Genomic DNA, 24,050 nt, shown 5'->3' with positions numbered 1-24,050 from the left:
ATGCGGCGCGGAGTAGCATACATTCATATAGTCATATCAGATTAGCAATGTGAATGTACTACATAAGCTTGCAGACGAAGAAGATTGAACATCAATAGGTTTCTCTTATCCTCAGACATCTGCCAAAGAATCACTCCTCAGCGTTAAAGGACCAAATGAATTTCTTTTTGCATTTTGGATGACCAGAACATTTCATATTCGTGCCTGCAATTTGATTATCTCGGTCGTTCCCCTCCAGGCATAGGGAAATTATTGAGCAATACTTAGAGGTACCGAGGGCTATATACAATATTAATCAGCTAAGTATCATGGTACATTATTACTCAATGATTAGACGGATAGGCCTATTCAGGCACTCAATGCATCATTTTGTAGAATTTAAACCAGTCTTGCTATCTATTCTACGACGGTATTCGTATCTATTCTACAACGGTATTTGTAAATATCAAAGAAAAAACGAATCTTATGACGTGCTACGCCAGATACGCATGGCCGTTATAAGTTCCCATGTAAGGAGAATTGGGTAATATTCGAAAACAAGAAAAACTTTAATATTCTAAGATACTTCGTGGCAAGTCTTATGATATGTGTTGGCACATGATTCTTGACTTCATGATGCTACTTATGACAAATTCATCACCCTTTGGCAAAGAAAAATACAGTCACATACTGCCACGAAAAAAGGACAATCTCCGCACGTTGGCAAAAGTCAACCGGAACGAGGCTACAGGCCTCAACCACCCTATCCGAGCGATGCAGAGCATAATACCGACAGATTCCTAGCCTCGTATCAAGTTCTCGTTAACTTGTGTCCGGTACACTTGTTAATCCAAATCTACACTTAATTAGGAAATATTTCAGAACACCAATTATGTGATAACATGAGAAAAATAATGCATCGGCAATTGTGAACTTTATTTATATGGCTAACATGTGCCGAAGGGACACTATTAACAAGATGCAATTGAAATAATCTAACATTAAAGAGGAAAATGTCAACTGACATACTTGAATGAGGAAAAACCATGAGGCGCGACAGATTATTTCAGTTACTACCACCATCGTTTGCCACATAAATATCCTGCAATTTCCCAGTTTACAGCTTCGAAATCTCCCTATGGACAGCTTGATCTAGAAAAGCTTATGTAAAACAAGGACTTGACAAAATATTGAGGAGACAAAGCAGGAGAGGAGATACAACAAGAGATCTACGAGCATGAAGCAGCTCAAAACTCTGTTTTGATTTACTCGGGCTCAACTAAAATAAGTGAAACAATTAATCTCTATATATACAACAGACCTCTGAACCGCACCCACAAGGGCTCCATCCAGACGGGAAGTAATCAAAGGGTTAGCAGAACGAAATCAGTCTCGAGACCTGATATGATGGGGGCTGCATGTGCAGATTTCCTCGCTTCTTCCATCTTTTACAAGCAAAGCATGCGCCAAAAAATCATTTACCTCTCGACAGCCTCCGCGCGACGGCCGAGGTGCATTTTCCAAGGTAATCTCGACTTAGATTGAGCGAGAAACCATGCATTCGCAAGATTACCTTCTTCAGGGTGTGCCCTGACAAGATCCATCCCAAGAATATTTTCTTAAGCTTAATCAGCTGTCATCGTCCACAGCACCAACATACATCAGATCTGCCCTCCTAACCCTCATGGCCCCCTTCAGCCAGCTGGCAGCTCGAAGATTAGCATTGTCAGCGCCGCCTATACCAGCGGTGCCGCTTGAAGATGGGCCCCCGCCTACACCATCTTCAAGGAGTGTCCAGGCATCAACTTCCATATTGTAGTCCTGCTGCAGTGCCACCGGCCTGGACTTTCCAGTTGTGGTAGCAGAAGATCTAGCAGAAGAAACTGTATTCCTCTGCAACAGATTCAAATTTCCTGACGATGCTCCTGGAAGTGAGATGGTCGATTGCACCGTAGTGAGAGCAGCAGCTGGCACAGAAGGGGGTTGGCATGAGACAAAGCACCGGAGAGAAGGTAGGAGGATAGGCATTGCAGCTTGGATTCGCCATCGAATTTTGTCAGGAAGTTGCATATTGTCCAATTCATTCTGCATTAGTTTTGATAAGTGAGACATCCCAGAACAATTGGTTTTAAAGAATTCACTACACTACAAGTAGCAAGGATTTTAAGGGCTCATGAAGCAACATATGCACTCCAAGGAGCAACAAGCCTACCAGCAAATTATCAGCGGCTTCCTTATCTATTCCAGCGAAGTCCTTGATATATTCAGGTGCTGACTTCAAGGTGGGCTTTGGCTTCAGCCAACTGGGCTGAGAGCTGCTCAACAACCCATGCAAGACTAGCAGTAATCTATCAAAAAGCGTGTCGCCCAAAAAGTTTGAAGGAGCATTATGACCAGGAGCTTCCACTGGCAAGTCCCCCTCTCTTTTGCATTGTGAAGTCTGCAGAGGATGGATGGCCAGGTCTGCATAATCATAAACAAGTTGATTCCCAAGGAGGCGAAGTATTACAGAGGCAAGCATGTGCCTCATGTTCCGTCCTAATGGCTCCCTGTATGCAATTGAAGTAACTGTTGTTTATTATCATTAAGAAAAAATGAATAGACTCTCACTACAAATACATAAAAGAAAAAGTTAACAACATTTCAATAAAACGCTCATTAATGACACCTATCATTGCTAGTCTATTGTTCTTCAATAGTCATGGTGATTAGAGTGAATCGATAACGCAAAAAGTTCATTATATTAAATGGCGGATGGCAGGTGAAAGCTACTGAATCATTTGAATAAGTACCTCACTGGGCTCGAGCAATATGTGCATATTGATGTCCAATTTTATGACTGACATTAAGAACATGGTTAACCAATTGATTTGACAGGAAGTTGTAGGAAGTATCAGCATTGTTTACTAGCCAATGATGAGACAGTGCATAGTATAAGTCCAACATTGTTCAAGAAGCCACTGTGAAAGGTGAATCCTACTCCCAGACAAAATAATTATAGATGGCCGGAAGATGCAGCCTTCGCTAGATAATCTTATTACAAAGAACATGGCCAAACAATACCAGAAAATGAAACATCCGAGTGCAGAAAGTAGATTTATGAATTTGGAATCTGAAAATGAAGCTGACAAAAATAGATGAGAAGAGAAGTATCGAAGGCCACTCAATAGCACTATCAACCCATCTATACAAAGCAATAGACATGCATGGTAATCTTGAAAACAAAAAGTTTCTAAGGTTCGCAATGTTGAGGTAAATTACCTGTCTGCACAAATAATGGGAAGCAATCTCAGAAGGAAATGCAACCGCAATGAAATGGATGCTCGCAAAGCAGCAGGAGGAGGGGCAGAATCTGCTGCTGCTGCTGCAGCTGCAGCTGCCGCTGCTTGTCTTCTGGCTAAACCAGGACTGCCACCTCTCATACCTTTCCGGTTATTGCTCTTGCCAGCAGGACCTTCCGTTCCAGAAGTAGTTGTTCCAGTGTTCTTACTTGTCACACGAGCAATTGCATTTATATGTTGTTCGATAGCATTCAACTGCTTGATCAAATCACTAGCAAAAGTATTGCGCGATTCATCAGAGCTTTGATCAATACAAGGGAGAACAAGTTCAATAAGGGCCTTTTCAGTCGCAAACTGCTGCATGCTCCTAGAACTATAACCTTCAGCATCAAGCTGCACTTGTATCGACCCTTTACTGAATTTTTTTGGATCCACACCCTCTTCAACGACTTCTCCTTCCTCAATAGAGGCAACTTCGTGCTTCTTTTTATCATTGTTGGCAATGGTACCCACACCTGAGGTTGACCAACCCCAATGCTTCCAAATCTGGGACTTGGTTGAAAAACCTTTACTCTCAGCAATGTTCATAAGACGTTGCCTAATTGTCTTCCGTCCAAAAAGAACATCATGGCCTTCAAGAAACCACTTTGTGAGCAACAGCATGGAGTCCTGCAATGATCTCCCAAAAAGATGAACCACCTCAGAGAAAAGGGGAGCAGCATCTGGTCTCACAAGTAACCTTGTAAGAATGATCTCAATTAAAGTATTCTCGTTCTCAGAGACAGCAGCTCTTTCAGAGCTAGGAGCCAGAGAGCGTACAGCGTCCACTAAAGTCGTATCATGGGCCTCCAGTTTGTCTATTAAAGCCTGTTCATTCAAAAGAAGCCTCAGCTCCAGCCACTGCCAATGAAACTTGGCAGGTTGCAGGGTATTCAAGACATGAACAATCCTATCCAAAAGTTTGGTTCTGTTTTCAGCAAACCGATCTTTCAGAACCCCGTGTCCAGTTATCCGACTCCGATCATCCTGTGTAACAAGAGCAGGTATTCGACAACTAATAATCGCATCAAGAAAAAGCCTAGCACGAAGAGGTACAAACGCAATTGACTTCAAATGCAAGTCAGTTCCATTCAATTCCAGCATGGATGCAAATTCAGAATCACTTGTATCTGCAGATATTAGATCATACAGACCCACAGAATCTCTTAAACAAACGTCCCTGAAGGGAAGGTGTTTTAGTGCATCACTCATGGCCGCTGACAGGGATTGATACAATTGATGCATGTCTTCACGCACAGCAAGATTCGAACTCAGAATGAAAGGCCTCCACATGAGGAATGCCATTATCGCGTAGGCAGGTGGAAAGACCAGGCCAACAGGTAGAGTCTGTTGCATTCTTGAAAGAGCAACAATAGAGGGCTCCCCTAAAAGTTCAACAACTAATCCATCAGAAACTGTTCTGCAGTTCCCAACAAGCAGACGGAACCAATGAACATGACCTTCAATTGGACTCTCTACTTTGAAAGTCCCAGGAGATCGGATACTACCATTCGAGTTTGATCTTATGCTCCTCATAAATTGAACCACATCAATGCTCTCCTTCAGTCTGAAGACGGAGACCATCCTCTCCAGGCTAGTAATCCCTTGAATGACAGCTCCAATGATAAGAGCTGATACAGCAGCAATGACTCTTGCAGCTCTACCAACTACACTAGAAGTACTTGAATTGGAATCATGAGCTTCAGGAGACAACTGATATTGGTTTCGAGATGACTTCCCAGGATTGAAAACTCCAGCAAGAGCAGAAGATGCTTCTGTTGCAAGAGCTATCTCAAACACTCTGCTTTGACGCTCACCAAGAAAATCCCTAAGGAGGCATAGGCATGTTATATTGATGCGCAAAATTTGCCTTGCAACATTCAGTGAGCTTGTCGAAGATGGAGAGTTTTTACAGCTACTGCCTGTGGTAAAATCAGGTATTTTGGCTAGAGTTGGCCCAATACTGCCAATAATAGCAGATATAGAAGAAGACACCAAAGACGGGTCACCCTCCTGAAAAGAACCTCCAGTTTGCATCATGCATTCTCTCAGCTCCATAACAATCTGTTCAGATATCTGAAATCCATCATCCCCTTTTTCCAATGAAGGTCCTTTAGGCACACCAGCAGCAAATACCTTTTTCTCCTTCCCAGAGAAAAAGTGAAAAGCCTCTTCAACACGTCTCTGCACAATCTCTCTCATATTCATACCGACTCTGGACAGCCTACCGGTACCCATTTTCTGACGGAGAAAATCATCAAGATCATCAACTCCTGCTGGAACCCCAAGAGGAAATCCAAACTCACCATCTGAGGGTCGTCCAGATTCAAGTTCTGCAAGCAGTCTTTTGTCACGATTTGCCTTGGATGTCTTGCGCCACTCCAAAACACTGGTCACGTTCCCATACTTCTTCAATAAATATCGAGCATAAGCCCATGCTGATGTATTTGACACCCTTGCATTAGAGGCAGCAACTGTGGCAACTAGATCCATTGAAGCAGATAAGGCTTGTGGAATAAGATCTGCAGCAATAAGTGTGCTTTCATACCTGACCAGTTCACAAGCAAAAATTGTCAGAACTAATCGTTCTGCTTCCTACAGGCAGACAAAAAGAGGAAATGGCAAAACATGAGAAGAAATAAATGTGCACATTCATTTACGAAAAATATGCCAGTAAAACACTTACAAATGTGCAGCTTAGTATGAGAGAGGATAAATGGAAATAAAACCAGTGAAAAAATGCTTGTTGTAAAAGGTATAATTCTTCATTCTCTTCTCTACAATTGAAGAAAAATTATCCATCTATTTTTCTACTAAACTTGATTGGGTGAGTATCTACTCGTTTTCAGAATCTCAACTTGACGAAAAAAGTTAATTAAAACCAAAAAGAAACACACATGAATCTATATCAAGAGAAAATACTCTTGTTAACGCAGTCTGCATCTGAAGATGCAATGCAACTACAATACCAACTGTTATCCTTCCCTCAGAGAGGGCAAAAGAAAGCACTATGGCATGATGCTCATCATGATGACACGATAAATCCCACACAAATTTTAGAAGAGGGAAACCAAAAACAAAAAAATTCTCAACCTACATGTAATAAATCAAGCAAACATATCTCCAGACAAAAGAGCAATGAGTTTAGCTATCAATACTGTACCTTCTAAGGGATGATAAAAGAAATGTCTCCCGTATTTCACACACATGGCTTTCCACCTGCCTTTGCGGCATCAACACATTTCTTCCACTATGAATTGCCATACTGGATGTACGAAAAGCCTTTGGCAATAACCAAAGGATGAATTTGACTGCTGAAACTAAATCATCAGATACATCTAATAGATACAGTATATTTGATAACTCATCCTCACTCAGCTTCCATTTCAAGGTGCTACGATCATTAAGAGAGGTAAAATTCCTATTAAATTGCCCAACCTGAGCTGAAGTTTTTTCAGCTTCTTCAATCAGCTGTTTAACTACATCTAACAACCAAACTGTAACAACCCTCCTCTTTGCAATACACAGCTGCTTTAAGCTTTTCCAACAGTAATAACGTCACACGAGTGAGTAACTCTGATCCCATCCACTGATTTGGGTATTTCTCCATCCACACCAGTTCCATGATGAGAGCAGCTTGTTCTACTATCACATACATGGCTAGTTGAAGCTCCTAGGCTGCCCTCAATTCTAGCAGCTGCCAACTGAGCAAGACTTTGCGTTTTACGCACAACTTTCTGTCTACCTCTAGATGCCTGCTTGGTTGATTTTAGTGGAGGATCAACTTTCAATGACTCAAAAGATTTTGGCCCCTTCCTTACCCACCATAAATCCTCATCATCTGAAGGTATTGGAGAGTGCACCTGGATGTATGCACTCCTCTCCTCAGTTAATTTCTGCTTTTTGACTCTTCTGCATTCTTCACATCCAGGACTGCTGTCTGTGATATCTGACTTATTGCATGTTGACCCAGCGGTTCTCTTAATGCTCCCTTCAGACTCATCGGTCCCCATGAATAAGGGGACAGAAATTGAGTTTGGAAACTGCAAGAGATTTGAAATTAAGGTATTCACTTCTTCAATGTCAGCTTTCTTGGGATAAAAAGAACTGGATGGTGACTCTACAGCTTTCCACTGATCAACTGATGTAGGGGACGGACCACTCCTAATATTGTGCTTCTTCTTGTGAGCTGAAGTATGTGCGTTGTCTAAATTTCTGCGTTCACCATAAAGCTCTTGGAGCACTAGGCGTCTTTCACTTAAATAAACATGCATAGTCTCCAGAAACTGTCTCCGATCAGCTATTCTTGCCTCTTCCAGAGCATCATGAATCAAAACTCCTGGAAGCTGCTTCAAGATGCGATAGTGCCGCATTCGTCTATCCCTGTCAGCATGTCCACTCAAACCCATAACTCCACTGATAAGTAGCTGCCTTACATATGAGGGTGGGTCGAAGATGCCACAGCGTGTGAGTTCCACTATCAGCAGTTGAAGACGCTCAAAACCTTCTCCTTTAGGCACCTCGTGTTGATCGATCCAGCACACCAATATATCATGTAATGGACCAGGGCTGTTCAAGCCACCAGACAACCTTCTACTTTTCTTATCTACATTTTCTGGACTGTTGCCATTTTCAAATACGTTTAACATGGAAGTCCTCCCAAAGTTATTCTCCTGGCTTAAACCTTTATGACTAGTGACACCACCAACATTGTCATTCCTTCGTCGGGATTGATTCTCTAGGTCTCTTTTTTTCAGCTTCAAAAACAAAACTGCAACATACACTTGAGAAAAGTCTTTTCTACCAGAGAAGTTCACATCAGCCAGAGGAGCAGTACGAGAGTTCCTAAAATCGCATGTAGCCCACTCACATAGAAAGAATACTGAGTAAATGAATGACAACTTCAGGCTCCCAATCCACTTCAAAGATGCTCTTAAGCATGGACTGACTTCTGCAATCCATCCTCCATCCACAGCTTCTTCAGAAACGTCTTCAAAAAGGAACTTATAAGTCCCCTTCAGGTCACCATGCACAAGAGCTTTATCCAAGGCTTGGACAGCTCTAGCATAGCCACAAGAAGGGTTACCAGAACTAACAACCTTTGCCAGCTTGTCTGCATGTCTTTGTATAGATGAAACAACATGCCCAAATGACACAGCCTGGTAAAAGGCATCAAAACCTTTCCTTCTGAACAGACAAGCTACCTCTGCAGAACACATTTCCATCTTTGCTACATCTTCAGATGCCTTGGATAAATAACCCCCATCATTCACCGTGTGAGAAACCACATTAGGAGGTAATGGAAAGCAATCCAAAGCAACAAACGTGTCAGGAACAGTAAGTATCAGATACCGAAGCATCTCAACTACTGCAGAGCAGGTGTACTCCCGCCGTGAGTTATCAACTAAATCAGATCCACCTGGAGAAGGTTCGCAGATAAAACGAACGGCCACTCCAACAAGGGTTCGTACATACGTCTGAGACAGAACAATAACCTCAATAACAGCATATATGATAGGCAGGAGCAATTGTAAAGTCTCGAACAACTCTTTATCCTGAAAAGGCATAAAGATAAACTATGAGCATGATCAACCAAATTGATCCATAGGTCAAAAAGATGAGCATAGAGACATAAATGGAAAAAAAAGAATAAAGCAAACCTGTAGTTGGCCAAGAACCCAATCAATGATAGGAGAAGGAAGAACCAGCCCTTCTGTGTGGTGCCACTGCAACAGTCGCACCATATACCACCACTTAAAATGTAGGGAGGGCTCATCTGCATCGAGAGTAGAGGATGCTGCTTCACCTTTTTGTTGCGTTGGCCCAGCATAAAGCATCTGTGGAGATCGTTCTCTAAGGTGAGCATTCGAATTATAATTGTTTCTGCGAAATTCATCCAAGAGGCTCTGCAAGTAATCAATAACATCCTTCGTCCACAGCTCTGCACGTGATAAATGACTTCTGTCGGGAACTCCAGAAGAAATAACAGCAGAGCCTGGGCGGACCTGCATATTATATGATCGTACGGAAATACATATTATGCATTTGAGATAAGCATAAGTAGCAGTAGAGATCAAAAGTCCTGTACCTGATTAAGGTAAGTTACTTTGATGAACCAAGTAGCTCTCAGAATAGGCACATTATTCTTGATGAGAACTTCGAAAAGAGACTTCTTCCTATAACCATGAGGAACATGCTCACCTAAAGAACGCAGTCTTTTGTGAGGTTGTGACAAAGCCTGAAATGAAAGACAGCAATAAATGTCAGAATTTTCGTAAAGTCTCATCTGGAAAATCTTCAGGCAAACTCAGCTAAAGCATCACACCCAGTAAATTAACATATCTATGAGATCCAATATATGATTTCTATTTCATCTGCACCAGTATCACTGTTTTAAACATTGACCTGCTCATTCAGCTAGATTAAACAGGAACTGCTCACATGGGAATGATTTAAGGACCTCATTCTGAAGGCAAAATTTCCTTGCAAATCAAAAGACAGAAACCTTGTTATTCCTTTTCAGTAATTTTCATTTCATGTATTATGAAAATTCACTTGATGTTTTCATTCAGACCCAAGCTCAAGCTTGATGGATGTTTATTCTCGGCCCTCGGGCTCATCAAGTAATCAAATATTGTATTAATAGCAAGTACATATCTTGTTAATTACTACATTCTATCTTCCTGAGGACAATATTGAACTATTATAAGAACGAATTATCAACATTTACAGTACCACTCAACAACCTGCTCTGTCCCTCTAATTCAATCAACTACAACTAAATACACCACAATGATAGCCACTAGCTTCTGTAGGCCAGCATCGTGCCTCCAAACATTTTTGTAGTAACAGAATCTCAAAATTCAATCAACTCTAGCATGGTTCAGAAGAAGAATAAAATATAGATTTGTTATTATGTCACTGAGATATCTAGCTGTCCGATTTCTCCATGGTCCTTATCAACTGTGACAAATGATTGTTAGAGATTTGCTGTTTCAACATCCATTGTCAAAAATAAATGAAGCATTAGATATATCCTAGATCAACTTCTGAATGCCTTCCATGACAGGTAAAAAACCCAATTGTTGCAAGCACCATGGCAAAAGTGCTTTTTAGTTTTGACATGGTTCCCACCAAATTTTTTGAATCTCTGCTTAAACATTGTTAAAGACAGGTAACAAAAGTAGGACACGACATCACAAGCTGAATTTGGAGCACTTGCCCGTATTCATTTGATAATACAGTAGGAAGCATACCTCGATCCATCTTTTCTTGAAATCTTCACCAAATGACCTTTGTTCAGGAAAAGCAGCAGACTTATTCAATAAGGAACCAGACAGAGGTACACCATATACTTGACCAGCCTGTCACAAAGTGTTTTAAAGTACTGAATTTAATCACCACCTTGCATTGTAATAAAAAATAAAAAAAAGGCTCCTCAAAGAGCTAATGACTCAAACTAAAGCTGTCTATCATGCAAAAGATTGTTTGAAATACTACTTAGATATTGCAGTTTGCCAGATAAATTCCAGTATCAGTAAGAAGAAACAGGGAAACAATACCTTCCTCTTCTGAGCTCGAGACTCATTAATAGCCCTTAATCGTTTTCTTATTGCCTAAAAAAAGTTGCACCAAACAACCAACTGATCAGCTCCAGCCAAAGATGCAGTCACCACAAATGGAAACTTCATAGCAGAAAAAATAAATTATACAAGGCTGTTCACAGCCTAGCAAGATAAAGACAGTAACCTCCTTGCACTTCAGAACAACAGGCTTTGAAAACACCTGAGCTTGAGATAGTGAAATTTCTCTGGCTTCCTGACATAATCAAATTCATGACAAACTTATTAATCAAAAAATCACAATACTAAGCTACTTGGCATTATAGTAACTCCAAAGCCAATATAAAATGACTATTATGGCTCTTCTACAATGGATCGAGGGATAAAACAAGCTATTTCAGCCCTATTTTATGCTACAAAAGGTCATCACAATCTTCATTTACAGTTTGATTAAGAAAGCATACCAAGAATTAAATTTGGAGCATATAAAAATTTTAGAAAAAAAAAAAATTACATTTAGTGATAGCTGGTTGGGAGGTCCAGCATTCAGTGTTTGTTGAGAAAAGATATTGCCATAAATAGAGATAGCACACATTGCTCTTCTAAACCACTGTCAGGTATCATTTCAGTTACAAGACTGAAATGGGTTTTCTTCCATATTTAGGAGGACAAATCACAATAAAGTACCCTTTCAGTAGAAACACCCCAGAGAGAGCTCGATAGCCCACCATACAGGGATGTGAGATTACAAGCATACTAAGTGCCCAGCCAAATTTTAGCAAATTAATGAGGGGAAATTAGCAAACGCAAGACAAGAGAAGAAATTGACAGCATGTACACATACTACATGGGAAATGCCTTATCTAGACTTAAATGAAAGGTAAAAGTTTTGATTTCTAAAGATACCTCAAGTCCTTCAACAGTTTCCTTATATCCAGACTGAACATACTCTTTTGTGAGGGTCTCCTCAGGGCAATCAGTAGTCTGAGGATGGTAATCGGGAGGCCCAAGTCTGTCATTGTAATGCAACAAAATAAGACACAGCAACATAAGCTAAAACAAGAGGGAAAGGAAGTAGTAAAAGCTGCAAATTGACCCATAAACATCACCATCCCAAGTACCTGACCAAATCAAATTTTGCTGTAAATAGCAACTGAGAAACAAAATCTATTGGTAACTGATGTGCTAATAAAAATCAATGACAGGAACAGCTTCCTGCTCAGACCATTGTCAAAGGAACAACAAAAGCATCTTACTTCATTGCAACAATTACCTGGAGTTCAGAGGTTCCTTTTCACACTTCAGTTTGTAAGGTGAGAGCTGAAATTGCCGCCTGTGTAATCGAGATCATTTTTAAAGTTCCAGAGAAAGAGGAAAAAAAAGCCCTCAGTTGAGAAGAAATTACAGTGAAAAGTTAACAAATCAAGTGATTCTTCAAAACAAAAACCTAGTAGCAACTTTATCAAAGTCCTGGGTAAACAAAAGGAAAAGGGGATGTCATCAATGGGAAGATGTGGAGATAAAGAAACTCCAACAACCATAAGCTGCATTTGTTCCTCAAAAAGCCTTTTCTTTTCTTTTCTTTTTTTCTCTTTTTTCAAAGAACAGACCAGTTGTTGAACCCATGGAGCTTATCCCACCCTAGCCTCTCTTACTGCAAGCTTTGATGGGTTCTCAGAAAGCCAAATACTGGAGAACAATTCACATTATTTTTTTCATGTCACATGCTCAGGTCATGGAAATTGTAAAAACAAGAGGAAATAATTGGAAACGCTTTCCACAATATTACAGTACAAATACTGAAGGGAATAGTGTTATGCAAAATTGTAGGTACCAACATTATAAAAGCTCCCTTACCAAAAAAAAAAAAAAAAAATTTTAAAAGCTTTGCTGTGGGTAAATTGTATGAGCCTAGTGATATCGATTACCTTGAATTTAAAGAAAAGTTAGAACCTATAGAAGGCGATTCAGCACGAGCAGTATCTCTAGATGACGGCCCACCAATGGTACTGTTATTTACTGCATTACCGCAGTTGGCAACATGATACCTTTGCATCTCTCCCGACTACCATCAGCATACTGCCCCTAGCATAGATCACAGCAAGCTTTGGACTGCAATTAAAGACATCCTTGCCTAAGTTAGCAAACTAAGTCATAGAAAGAATGTGAATAAAAATAAACGGACGCTCATACATAATTTGGAAAAACAGATGTAAAAATCACAAACACGCCTGAGTCTTCAGAGTGGTCTGTTCTAGTGATGATTACAAAGGACTACTTGTCAATTGGAGGAACTTAAGTATCCCATTTATTTTTATGTCTAATAATGTCCTTAAAGAACTATGTTCGCAAGACTTTTTTCCCCTTGATCAGAACTTCATGATATTGGACAGAGGAGGATGCACAAAGATCTAAAAGACACAATGACGGGGAGGAAAAAAAACCCTAGCTTATGATAGCTCTCGGCTAATTAGTTCTTTTAAGATCAACGTAAGTCATAGTGCAGCATATCTGATACCTGTGGCGGAAAAACCATATTAAACAACTCTACAAATAATCACGGAATTTTATGTCCCATAAACAATAGATAGTAAGGATGTAAAAAATCACAGAGCAAAAGAAAAAGAATGTCAAAAATCACACTACATGAAAAATAATACAAGAAAATAAGTTTATAAAACTCTAATGATGGTATTATTACATCTCATGCGAAAGAAACATGGAGGGGGTTACGAGTTATCAGCACAAAATCACCCACATCATAGCACAAAAGCCACCTATATAGCAGCAGGACTTCGCAATTTTGACAAAAATTTTCTCTATGCCATTTTCCTTGACTTCCGTCCTTCCCTTCGACTTCCCTCAAAATGCAGTTGACACACCTCAATTCTACAAGAATTTACCTTCTATGGAACACAGCAGACACTACTTCTCTCAAGTGTTAAACAATACTGTGACTGACATAATATAAGAAATGTACTGATCAGCTGACCAAACACTTTTGTTATTTCTACTCTTCAATAAAACCATGACCATATCATTCGACAAAACCCAATGTATAAGCTATCATAAGCAGTACGCTCATCAATTCCACAGCTTTGACATTCATGCTTAGGTTACTTATGCTTGAGCAGGCTCCTCAATGCCACATATGGAAACAACACGAATACATCATAAGCATCTCTCTAGAATGACCAAATTGTTAAAAGTTGAACTTCTCAGTAACAATCCTAGCAATATCCAAACTTTAAAAGAAAAACAAGTTTCACTAGGAAAGAGCACAATCGCAATACCGTATCCCAAGAAATGCCACATTCACATTTGCACCCAATGTGCCTCACCAAAATCCCTCCTCAGAGGAATCACAGCATCCACGACCAAAGAATCACTATGATCCACAACACCCGCTCGCCTATCAAACCTCACCCTCCAGACAAGACCTCGACACCAGCTAAAACAAGCTGAAATACTAACGAACCCGTAAACCGGAAACGAACGCCAACACTATGCTCAGTCAGCATCACACTCCAGACCGCCAAATTACACTGAATCAAGCCACACGCGGAAGCCAACTTCAAAATCCGCAACTTCCACTCACGCGCCCATCCCCGGGCGCGGAAGAAGTCAAATCTGGCACCCCCAGCTACAAACGAGCTAGGGTTTGTGTCAGGACTCGATTCAAAGGCCCGACCGCACCCCGACGGATCGGATTCCGGACAACCAAGTAGGAGCTAGGGTTTCGATGGCAATTCCGTAAATAAACAAGAAAAAGAAAACAACCCACAAACAACCGGGACTCCTCGGACCCATAAACCAGGCGAGACAGGGAGGGAAATCGGATGCAAGAGGAGCGAGAAGAAGACGCATACCTTTGCCCTAAGACGCGAGATTCGAAGAGCGAGAAACAGACCAGCAATCTACAGAGAGAGAGGGCTAGAGAGAGAGAGAGAGAGGAAGAGAGGAAGAGAGAGAGAGGAAGGAGGAAGAAGAAGAAGAGTCTTGGGGTTTGAAAGTCGCAAGCTTTCCTTTTCCTCTTTTTAATTTTTTCCTCGCGTGTTTTTTCTTTTTCTTTGTATTTCTTTTTCTTTTTTGCCCTTTTCTTCTGCTGCTTGTTGCTGCTGATGATGATGACGATGATGCCTGCGCTGTTGCTTGCTTCGCCCGAGGGGCGAAGGCGATCTGAGAGGAAAATTAATAATTATAATAATTAATTAATCCCCGATATTATAAATGACGATTTTGTTTGTTTGTTTGTTTATTTACGGGTGCGTATGGCCGGCGTGAATTCCCGGATTTGTACCCGCAGGGGAGCGGGTAATTACCGGTCCGGACCAAGCACTCCGGCGTTCGGCGAGGGGCGAGATGGTAAAAACACTAGGCGCCAGCCCCCAACTAAACAGTGCTTCCTCTTTCTTGCGTATGCTTTGAATGGCTGGTCCGGATTTTGATCCGATGGAATTGCGGCGGGCTCCTCCCCGGTTGGCCGTCGGATGGAGTTCCTGGAGCTAAATTTCCAGCATTACGACAATAGAATCGGTGTTTTTCAGATAAATCAGTGCGGATTGATTGGATTAAAATCAGTAAATTATTCGAAAAGTTCTGAGTTCTATTGTGATTTTGCCAATTCAATTATAAATTTTTTAATTTTGCCAAGTAAGTTATGAGTCTTTTTCGCTTTTTACTTGAATTTATCTGGTCAATTTTAATAGAAAATTACTTATGTGGATAATGATTGGTATTTTTATAAACATAATTTTTTATATTTTTATTATTTTTCTGCTTTTTTCCTTCTTTTTTTCTTTTGTTTTGCCGGTGGCTAGTCACTAGCCATGATTAGGCTGGCTGGCCCCGCCCAAGCTAGATTTGGCAAGACCTGGCAAGGGGTCAATCTTGCCTAGCGAGGCGGCAAGGCTAACTCACCTAGTCATAACCAGTGGCTAGCCATTGGTGAACAAAAGAAGAAAGGGGAAAAAAGAAAAAGTCTGAAAAATTAATAAAAGTTCAAAAAAATTAAATTATTATTTAAAATTATCCACATTAATATCGGTTGTATCACGTAAGACAATTAGCATCTACTTTAGTGAATTCCAATCAAAATTAGCCAAATAGACTCAGTTGACATAATGTAAAAGATTTAGAATTAAATTGGCAAAATCGACAAATTTAAGACTAAATTTGACAAAAGTGCAATAGATTTATAACTTTTTGAACAATTTTCCAAATCCAAATTGGTCGGGCCAAGATACAATTAGTGTTTTAGATAAATTTTCGAGGTTTGGATATATGTGCCGATTCGATCGTTCCATCTGGTGGTCTCATTTTGATTTATGGTACGATTTTGGAGTTATTGTATGGAACATGGTTAAACTCAAATCATGGGTTAACTTTTTGTGAGCAATATGTAATTTATTTCTTGATAATATATGTAGTAAGAGAGCATTTTAAGTATTTGAGGATGCCGGAGAGGTTGAGTTATATAAATTTATAAATATATTTGACACTTGAGAGGATAAGAAGTACTATTTGAATTGATGAATGACTATAAATTGCAATTAGTGATGAAAAGATGACTTGAAGTTGCAAGATTACATCAATACATGACATGTCTACATACTTATTTCATGTTTCATTCAAAGCACGAGTTTGTCTTCTCAGCTTTTGCTTGCCAATAGGGGCGGCGATTTCCGCAATCACCGCCATCGCGGACCTAACGGCTGCTTGATCGCTAGCCTTAGAGCAAAGTTTTCGCATCAAATGAGATTGGACCTTCGAATGATCCCTGGGAAGAAACCTATCTGCAAGGAACAGAGTGATTAATCCACCAGTCAAGAGAAAACAAAGACAAACCCTGGAGGATTTGACTTTCGTTTGCTTGTCAAAAGGACAAAAACACTGTATACCTTGCCAATTACACAAGGGTTTGCGACAGCTATCTCAACTCGCCAATGAGGACATTCTTCGCTGACCGATCAACAATGATTTAGTTTATAGAGATTGAAATTTAATATGAGATAATCTTTTTTTGTCAAGTGATACGGGATACTTTAATTTCACAGATGAAATGCGAGGTGGGTCCACTTATTCGGTGAGTTTCCAATGTGTTAGCCATGTTTGGCTTGATGCTGTAGCTAGTCCTGGTGGCAATCTTTGATTTTTTCTTATTTTGCATGTCCTTTTGTACAAGTTGCACTGTTGTTAACTGGAGCAACCAGGCCTATCTGGTGTCAATGGAGAAATAGCTGAGGCAAATTGACCTTTGGCTCACTGAAAGTCTGACATCGAAATGATTTTCTTCGCTTTATTGCTTGTCAACTTCTGCGAGATAAGATGGCGCAGTAGAAAATAGAAAAAAGAGGAAGGAAACAGTTAGCTCCTGTGCGATAATGACATGCACTATCGAATCGCCTTTCATAGATGGCAAACTAATCGGCCATCTCTCTCTCTCGATCGTCTTGGATTTCAGTCTTAACTCTTCGGGTTACTTCTCAAGCTTCCCATTATGTCCCCATGCTATCGATTGGCTATTGAAAGTCCATTGCAGGCTACCGGGGTACATCGAGGTCGAGTTTCTGTAGGCAAATTTACTCACGTATGATGGACTGAATCCGGCGGACGCAAGGTCCGAGCAGGAAAATCCCCTTATTGGGGCCTAGCAAAGTACTAGCGAAGAAGAGCTGTACACTAAAGAGAGCACGAGAAGATTAACAACTTGCACTAGCATTTTTGTTATTCGGCAACTCCTGCTGTTTCCTTTGATATTTACAGCTACAGGGTCTAAAATCTGGAGGACTCCAGATTGACCAGAGTAGAACGGAAAGAGCAGGTAAGGCGGCAGCAGAAAACAGTCATATGGACAAGCTGTACAACAGAAAAATACCCTATTGGCCTCAAACAACACCGTAAAAATGCCTCATGTGCAAAGGTCGGTAGGTAGGAACGTGACCAAATGTCGCGTTAGCGGGAATGCAGTCGCCATTGCAACCAGTCAGCCTTCTTTCTTGGGAAGGACACAACAGAACGAACGCCATCTGATCATATTTGTTATGAGAAAGTGGGGTCAGGCTTCCATAGTCATATGGCCCAGCACCAACTGGAGGGCATTTGCTCTTTGAACACTCTCATTTACACAGCTTGACATGATCTCGTCCATCAATTCTGCGATAATAGCTTCACTCACTTCGACGCCAATATTTTCGGTGTCGAAGCGCAGGTCCATCCATGTTCCCGTTCTACTCATGTCCTTTTGGATGATCTGTTCCAAAGATCGCGGCAGAGGAAGAGGGAGGAGATGCCAATGAACTCCTCTGCATACTTCAAGGACTGCATATTTCATGGCCGGGATTCGCCTGATTCTCCGTTTCACAAAAGAGAAGGAGGGATAGCAACTGTTGTAGTACTCAAAAACCTCCAAGAGAACCTCATTGATGCAATCGAAGAGAAGCTTCTGATCACAATGAAGGTGGTCACCAAAGAAATCAACCTTATCCAAGACTGACGGTTCAATTAAACGGTCGGAAGATTGTGACTTCAAGTAGAGATCATCACAGTTGAGGTTAGAGGCTTCCAGTACTTTCTTTATATATTCGAAAACTAGTTCCTTTTCCACCTCAAAGTTTCTTAAATAGATCTCCTTATCTGTGGTTGAGAAGTCATCTTCAAATTCAACTAGTAGAGACTCTGTTGAGAGCTCAACTGAGAAGCATTAGAAGTTTCAAATTAGATGATGAAGATTTGCTAGTAATATACCAATCACATCAGAAATCGTAACCCCAACAATTTGCTGGCTTACCAGGAGCAGGACTTGCAGGACTAATGTCATACTCTGTGAATGGTGGCTCCAGAACAGATACGGGACTAGGTCGGTCCGATCTATCAATGACAAGTTCCAGATCTTCAACTTTTTTTATAGTTAAAGCACTTGGAGGAGATGAAAACAAAGACAGTGGCTGCTGCTCCATCCCATAATATTTCTGGATAAAACGGGAAAATTGCACTGAGAATGATGAGGCATAATCAATCCAAAGTGTTCACACACACATGCAAAGCATATCAATTGAGTTTGTGATGTGATTCAAATTTTGCTTCAGATGGATATTTGTTCCTTTTGTTTCTTCCCAAGGAAGAGAATATCCCCGATAAGTGGTGAAGAAAATGGAATGATAGCCATCCAAAATTCAGTTGCTGCGTCAAAATGTGATCTCCCGTGCTTGATTCTCAATCAATTAATAAAAACACTAGCATGAAAATGTCAATGCTTCAAACATGATGCGATATGTGATTGCCCACGCTTGATTCTCAATCAATTAATAAAAACGCTAGTGTGAAAATGTCAATGCTGCAAACATGATGCAATAATGGGGCATATGCTTCCTAAGGTGGCAATATTTGATTTTTTGACCATTTGATGACCACATAAAAATGCAGTGAAACGAATGCAATATATCTGGTGTGTGACGCTAGCAAGCAGCATTAGTTCACCTTTTTCACGGGTTTGGAACATTCATCTTCAGGTATAGACTCAACTGACATGCTGGGTGATTTGACTGGGTCTGAAGGAGGACAAAAGATGTCACAGTCTCCCTGGATTTCCAGTCTAGTAGCTCCACAAATATCTGCATTATTTCCTTAGAGTACATAATTCTGGAAAACTTACCCCAACAATCAATAAAAGTTTTCCCGGTGACAGTTTGTTTTAAAAGGGATTTACCTTCAGAAATTATCTCCTCTCTGGTAGCGGCATCGGTGGTTTTTACTTTATCACTTGAAAGAACAATCTCTGAGATATTTAGGTCAGTCTCCAGAGTTTGAACACCTCTAGTGAAACTCTTGGAAATGCATGACTCCGTAGTTCTCTGTGTCGAACTGTGCAGATGGTTTAGGATGCCATGCTTTGAATCCCTTCGAGGACCTATCGGAAAACAGTTTAACTCGGGATTGGAGAGAATCCTCCCTAGGGTTTCTGGATACTGTCTGCTCAAAGAAACTGCATCTGCATCCCCATGGTTGAGCATCTCGAAGAGATGCTTCTTGGCCTCAACATAAATGTTTGATAACCTATGCTGGTGGTTATCAGCAGCTTCACTTTTAGTCGTCATTCGAATATCTCCTGGTTTATCTTCGCTCTTTTCTCTCTTGATTCCTGCAAGCTCAACATAGAGGTGATCTTTACTTGCAGAACATTTTCCTACATTTTCCCCAACACTTCCTAAGATTTGCTGCCCCTTTTGGTGCCGTTTCTTGGGACCATCTACAGTAATTCCCCGATGCTCCTTCACAACCATATTTTTCAACTTCCTCTTGATATCACTAATGAAATAGTGGGCACTTGCTCTTGTGCTCTGCCTCTTAGCGGTGTACAGTATTTGAGGTGATAAGCGTGGGTTGCACCCCCTTTTGAGCTGCAGTGGATCTGTCATCCCAGGCTTCAAGATAACAATCGTGTTAGAAAGTGGAGATTTCTCATTCCTATTCAAAGACTTCCCTTCCTGAGACTTGGCTCTTCTTCCGAACTTGCTGAGTTCTTCATGATGAAGAGAGTCTTCGTACTGGCTCAATGCATCTTCCTCTCGCAATGAGTTCAATTCCTTAAGTGAGTCCAGATGAGAATCTTGCAACCTCTGAATATACTGCATTACTGTCTTGTTTGGATCTTGTAGAAGATCTAAAAGTGAAAATTCGGCCGAAGTCAAAAATTGGAGCATCTTGACATCTGTGGAGCATGGAATATTCCCATACTCATCGATATACTTCCCACTAGTAAGCTGTTTATTGAGAAACTCAGTTATCAGCTCAAACAGATTTTCCTCAACATCTGAATGCTTTGGGTTTAGCTGTACACTAACTCTACCATAAGCAACACACTTTTTGCAACCACTACTTTTTCGACTAATTTGCTGGCAAAGATCCTCCACTATTTCATTTTCATTGTGGTTTGCGGCTAACAGTTGATATGTGTTCTGACCACAGGAGCACTCGAGTTCTGAGCCTTCAGTGGGCCCAAAATTATCCCCGTCCAAATCACAGCTTTTCTTCAAACTTCTCTTACTTCCTCTACGGTTCTTTTTCCTTTGACTCTCCTGTACTAAACTAGATCTTTTGCGCTCAATTCCAGTTTCGCTCACTCCTGTCATCACATCTTCACCGACCATTTCTTTTTCTATGAGTGTTTTCACGCTAGTCTTTCCAGCTCCGCCAATCATTTCCCTTCCTTCTTCACAATCCTGGAAAATTCATCAGCCAATCATGAATAAATAACTTATTATCAATAGAAGGCCATCTGGGCTACAGCAGTATAGGAAATATGGCAGATATGATCTTCAAAACTATTCTGACCATGCTTACCAGTGTGCCTGTACAATCTTCATCGCAACTTTTTAACAATTTAAGTTTATTTACTGAGTTTGCAGCACCTGCAGAAGGAAAAAAAAAGTACAGTTCAGGATATGTGCACATTGCCCCATTATCAAGCTAGTTTCCATGAGTTCATTATTAGGAGACGATGGCATAACTTTCTGTATACATGTAACATTCTGCTTAAGAAAACTAAGAAAGGAAAAATAATGCACTGCAATTAAGTGTTAGCAAAAGCCTTTATTTTTATCCCAAGTAAATACAGGACAAAGAGCTAATATCTTATGCATATGTGCCATACTGAAGAAATGTCGTATGCTACAAAAGAAATGCTCACCAGCAACTAGGCAATTTTGCCTCCTTTGATCTGTTAGCAGCTTCCTAGAGGAACGAAAATCCAATATTCTAATCAGACCCCACATACAGCTTGCCTGATTTTTCTCACGCTGCATGGGCCGCCTTTGTGACTTCTTTGCCATTGCAAAGTGTTAGAATTGTGCGGGATATTGACTGCTGTACAAGGAAGATGCAGCGCTTAAGGGAAATTTGTGCAAGACAATCAATGTCTATGAGCTAAAGCAAAGAACATACGTGTCAAACCACACCGTAGCAAAATCACAAGAACAGCCCGGTGACTTGATCACAATCTCATCAAATTCAGTCGCAGCAAAATACATGTCTACAGGACTTTCTGAATCTTTGATACAACACGCTTTAAATATAGAAACATTCTGAATTAATCGACTGGCAATGCAGGAATTATCAGCACAGAAACTTAAAACTTCCAGCAACCCTTTCGAAATAATTCTCTAATTTATGCAGCAACACCGTGTCGCACGAACGAAGCTACGCCTCAATACAGGCGAATCGACTAACAGTTTAATCAACAAAAGAGATGGGCTTCCAGGAAATTACTACCACAGGAGAATCACTCTTCTGTTCTGATAACCGTCATCACCATACATGCAGATAAACATGAGGACGAACTAGAAGCAAAAAAAAAAAGCAAAAAGCATTAAATGACTTGCCTCCCAACTCAGATTGCCTTAATTAATAGGACGAAATCAAACAGAGCAAGAAGCTGATTCTCGAGAGAGAATGCAATAGAGACTCACTCGGATTGTTCAATCTCTCGAACGGGTAAAGCTCGACATCAACTTCGCTCGTGGAAGAAGCAACCAAAGGTCGCGCCTTTATTCGCTCCCAAGCCTCAACCAGCGCCCAACGCTTCCTTCACGTCACGCTCACTTCGCGGGTAGTTCCCATCTTACCTTCAAAGAAACACGGAGTCCGAAGAAAAAGAGGGTCACTCCAAATTCTGCAGAAAGTCATTGAATCCCATGCAAAAGAAAGGACCTCTGCAATTCACCATGCAAAACCAAAACAGAGCCGAAAAAGTTCCAGCTTTTCGGACGAACGGTGGACAGGGTCAGCTGCTTCGGGCGAAGAGCGAAGAATTGCGCCGACCCAAGAGCCCCCGAGCGCGACCTTCCTCGAGCGGCCGAGCTCCCCGCGAGCACCGACAGCGCTGACTCCCCCCCTGAGAAACCGAGGACCACGGTTTGCTGCGAGCGGCGAGGGGGGAGGGATCTCGAGACGGCCCGAAGGAGGGGAGGAAGACTTCAATGCTCCTCGCGAATTGGCATCGCGGATTGGCTCAGCGTGACCAATCTCGACACGCGAGGCCGAAGGAGGGAGAGAGAGAGAGAGAGAGAGGGAGGAGAGCTCGATGGAAAGCGTTGATGCTGCTGCTGCTGTTGGCGTTGGGCGAGTGGAGAGAGAGAGTACGTGACGGTTGGGGTAGCATGAGTGGGCCCCTCCATTAATGTCTCCCTTTCCTCCTCTTCCTTCTTTTTGGTTTTTTCCACGCAAAATTGGTCCTCCTCTCTGGCCGTGTGGCCTAAATGTCCATCGAATTAAAAGGATTTTTCGAAATACTAAATTATTTTGTACTGATATTAATTTAATCAATTTGATCAATTTAAATAAAAAATCAATGAAGCGGATGTTGATAATTTTACATGACATTATCAATGCTGGCATGAATATTTTAAAATAACTTTTTACTAATTATTTTTATTTTTATTTTTATTTTGAAAAATTTTCCTTTTTTTTTTCTTTTCTTTGAACTATGGTGACAATCGGCCATAGGTTAGGTTGTACGAACACTCTTCGAGACCCTTCGTGTCGTGTCTAACACTCGACACATGTCCGAGACGCTCCGCACGTTTCGACATTCTCCAACACGCGGTCAATTGCCTTCCACACGCTCCGACACGCGAGTAAGAAATTCCAACACGTGACTCGACACGTACGGAGTTATTTTTAGTAAAAACTAAAACTTTTGGGGTCTAAATATAAATATATGAAAAAATAATTAAAAAAATAATAAAAGCTAAAATAAATTTCCAATACTCGTTTGAAGATGTTGGGATGCTTGAAGTTGCAAATTTTTTACTTGATAAGCTGAAGATGAAGTCTATTTTTTTTTTTTTTTCAGAAGAAGTGGATAATGTGGATGAATAACTTTTTGTTATATTTGATGATGGAATGTTGATTGTTTTTTTTTCTTATTGTTAAATTTTAAATTTAATAATGGAACATGGATTACTTGTTTTTTCCTCCAAGTTTTATGGATTATTACAATGAAATGTAGTTGAATTTGTCAAATTAAAATAATGAATGATATTAACAAATGTAGAATTAATGTTTTTAGTATAGATTAATTCTAGAACCACCCGCCTAGCGGCAAGCTTCTCCCCCTAACGCAAGAGGAGGAGTTCGATTATCGGGCGTCGCAAGGGTGACTTACCCAACGCACGAGAGGTGGTGGTGACTC

The 24,050-nt window shown here is 40.8% G+C and overlaps 2 protein-coding genes across 4 annotated transcripts; both read right to left on the bottom strand.

The window, feature by feature from the left end:
• Window positions 1-980: 980 nt before the first annotated feature.
• On the bottom strand, window positions 981-14,887 carry LOC104443439 (mediator of RNA polymerase II transcription subunit 12). The gene is given in 14 exon segments (XM_010056825.3): window positions 981-2,064; window positions 2,192-2,528; window positions 3,241-5,847; window positions 6,463-6,841; window positions 6,844-8,854; window positions 8,960-9,304; window positions 9,388-9,537; window positions 10,556-10,663; window positions 10,862-10,915; window positions 11,049-11,117; window positions 11,768-11,873; window positions 12,135-12,194; window positions 12,790-12,973; window positions 14,731-14,887. Coding segments are annotated over 13 exon segments (6,810 nt in total). The 5' UTR covers window positions 12,918-12,973; window positions 14,731-14,887; the 3' UTR covers window positions 981-1,608.
• A 2,671-nt stretch (window positions 14,888-17,558) lies between these two features.
• On the bottom strand, window positions 17,559-22,950 carry LOC104443437. 3 transcript variants are annotated; one of them, XM_010056821.3, is made up of 8 exons: window positions 22,581-22,950; window positions 22,327-22,482; window positions 21,549-21,724; window positions 21,203-21,270; window positions 19,569-21,081; window positions 19,340-19,473; window positions 18,651-18,831; window positions 17,559-18,553 (listed from the first exon to the last, which is right to left on the bottom strand). In XM_010056821.3, exons 3-8 carry the CDS (start codon window positions 21,688-21,690, stop codon window positions 17,919-17,921), a joined length of 2,673 nt encoding a protein of 890 aa, XP_010055123.2. In that variant the 5' UTR covers window positions 21,691-21,724; window positions 22,327-22,482; window positions 22,581-22,950; the 3' UTR covers window positions 17,559-17,918. The 3 variants fall into 3 exon arrangements, with proteins under 3 accessions (XP_010055123.2, XP_010055124.2, XP_010055125.2); XM_010056822.3 differs by having other exon boundaries at window positions 21,549-21,721; XM_010056823.3 differs by having other exon boundaries at window positions 22,327-22,477.
• Window positions 22,951-24,050: the final 1,100 nt, after the last annotated feature.

Source organism: Eucalyptus grandis, chromosome 5, assembly GCF_016545825.1.
Source record: "Eucalyptus grandis isolate ANBG69807.140 chromosome 5, ASM1654582v1, whole genome shotgun sequence".
Taxonomy (NCBI): Eukaryota; Viridiplantae; Streptophyta; class Magnoliopsida; order Myrtales; family Myrtaceae; genus Eucalyptus; species Eucalyptus grandis.
Note: the sequence above shows the minus strand (reverse complement) of the source record. Positions and strands in the feature narration are given on the sequence as shown.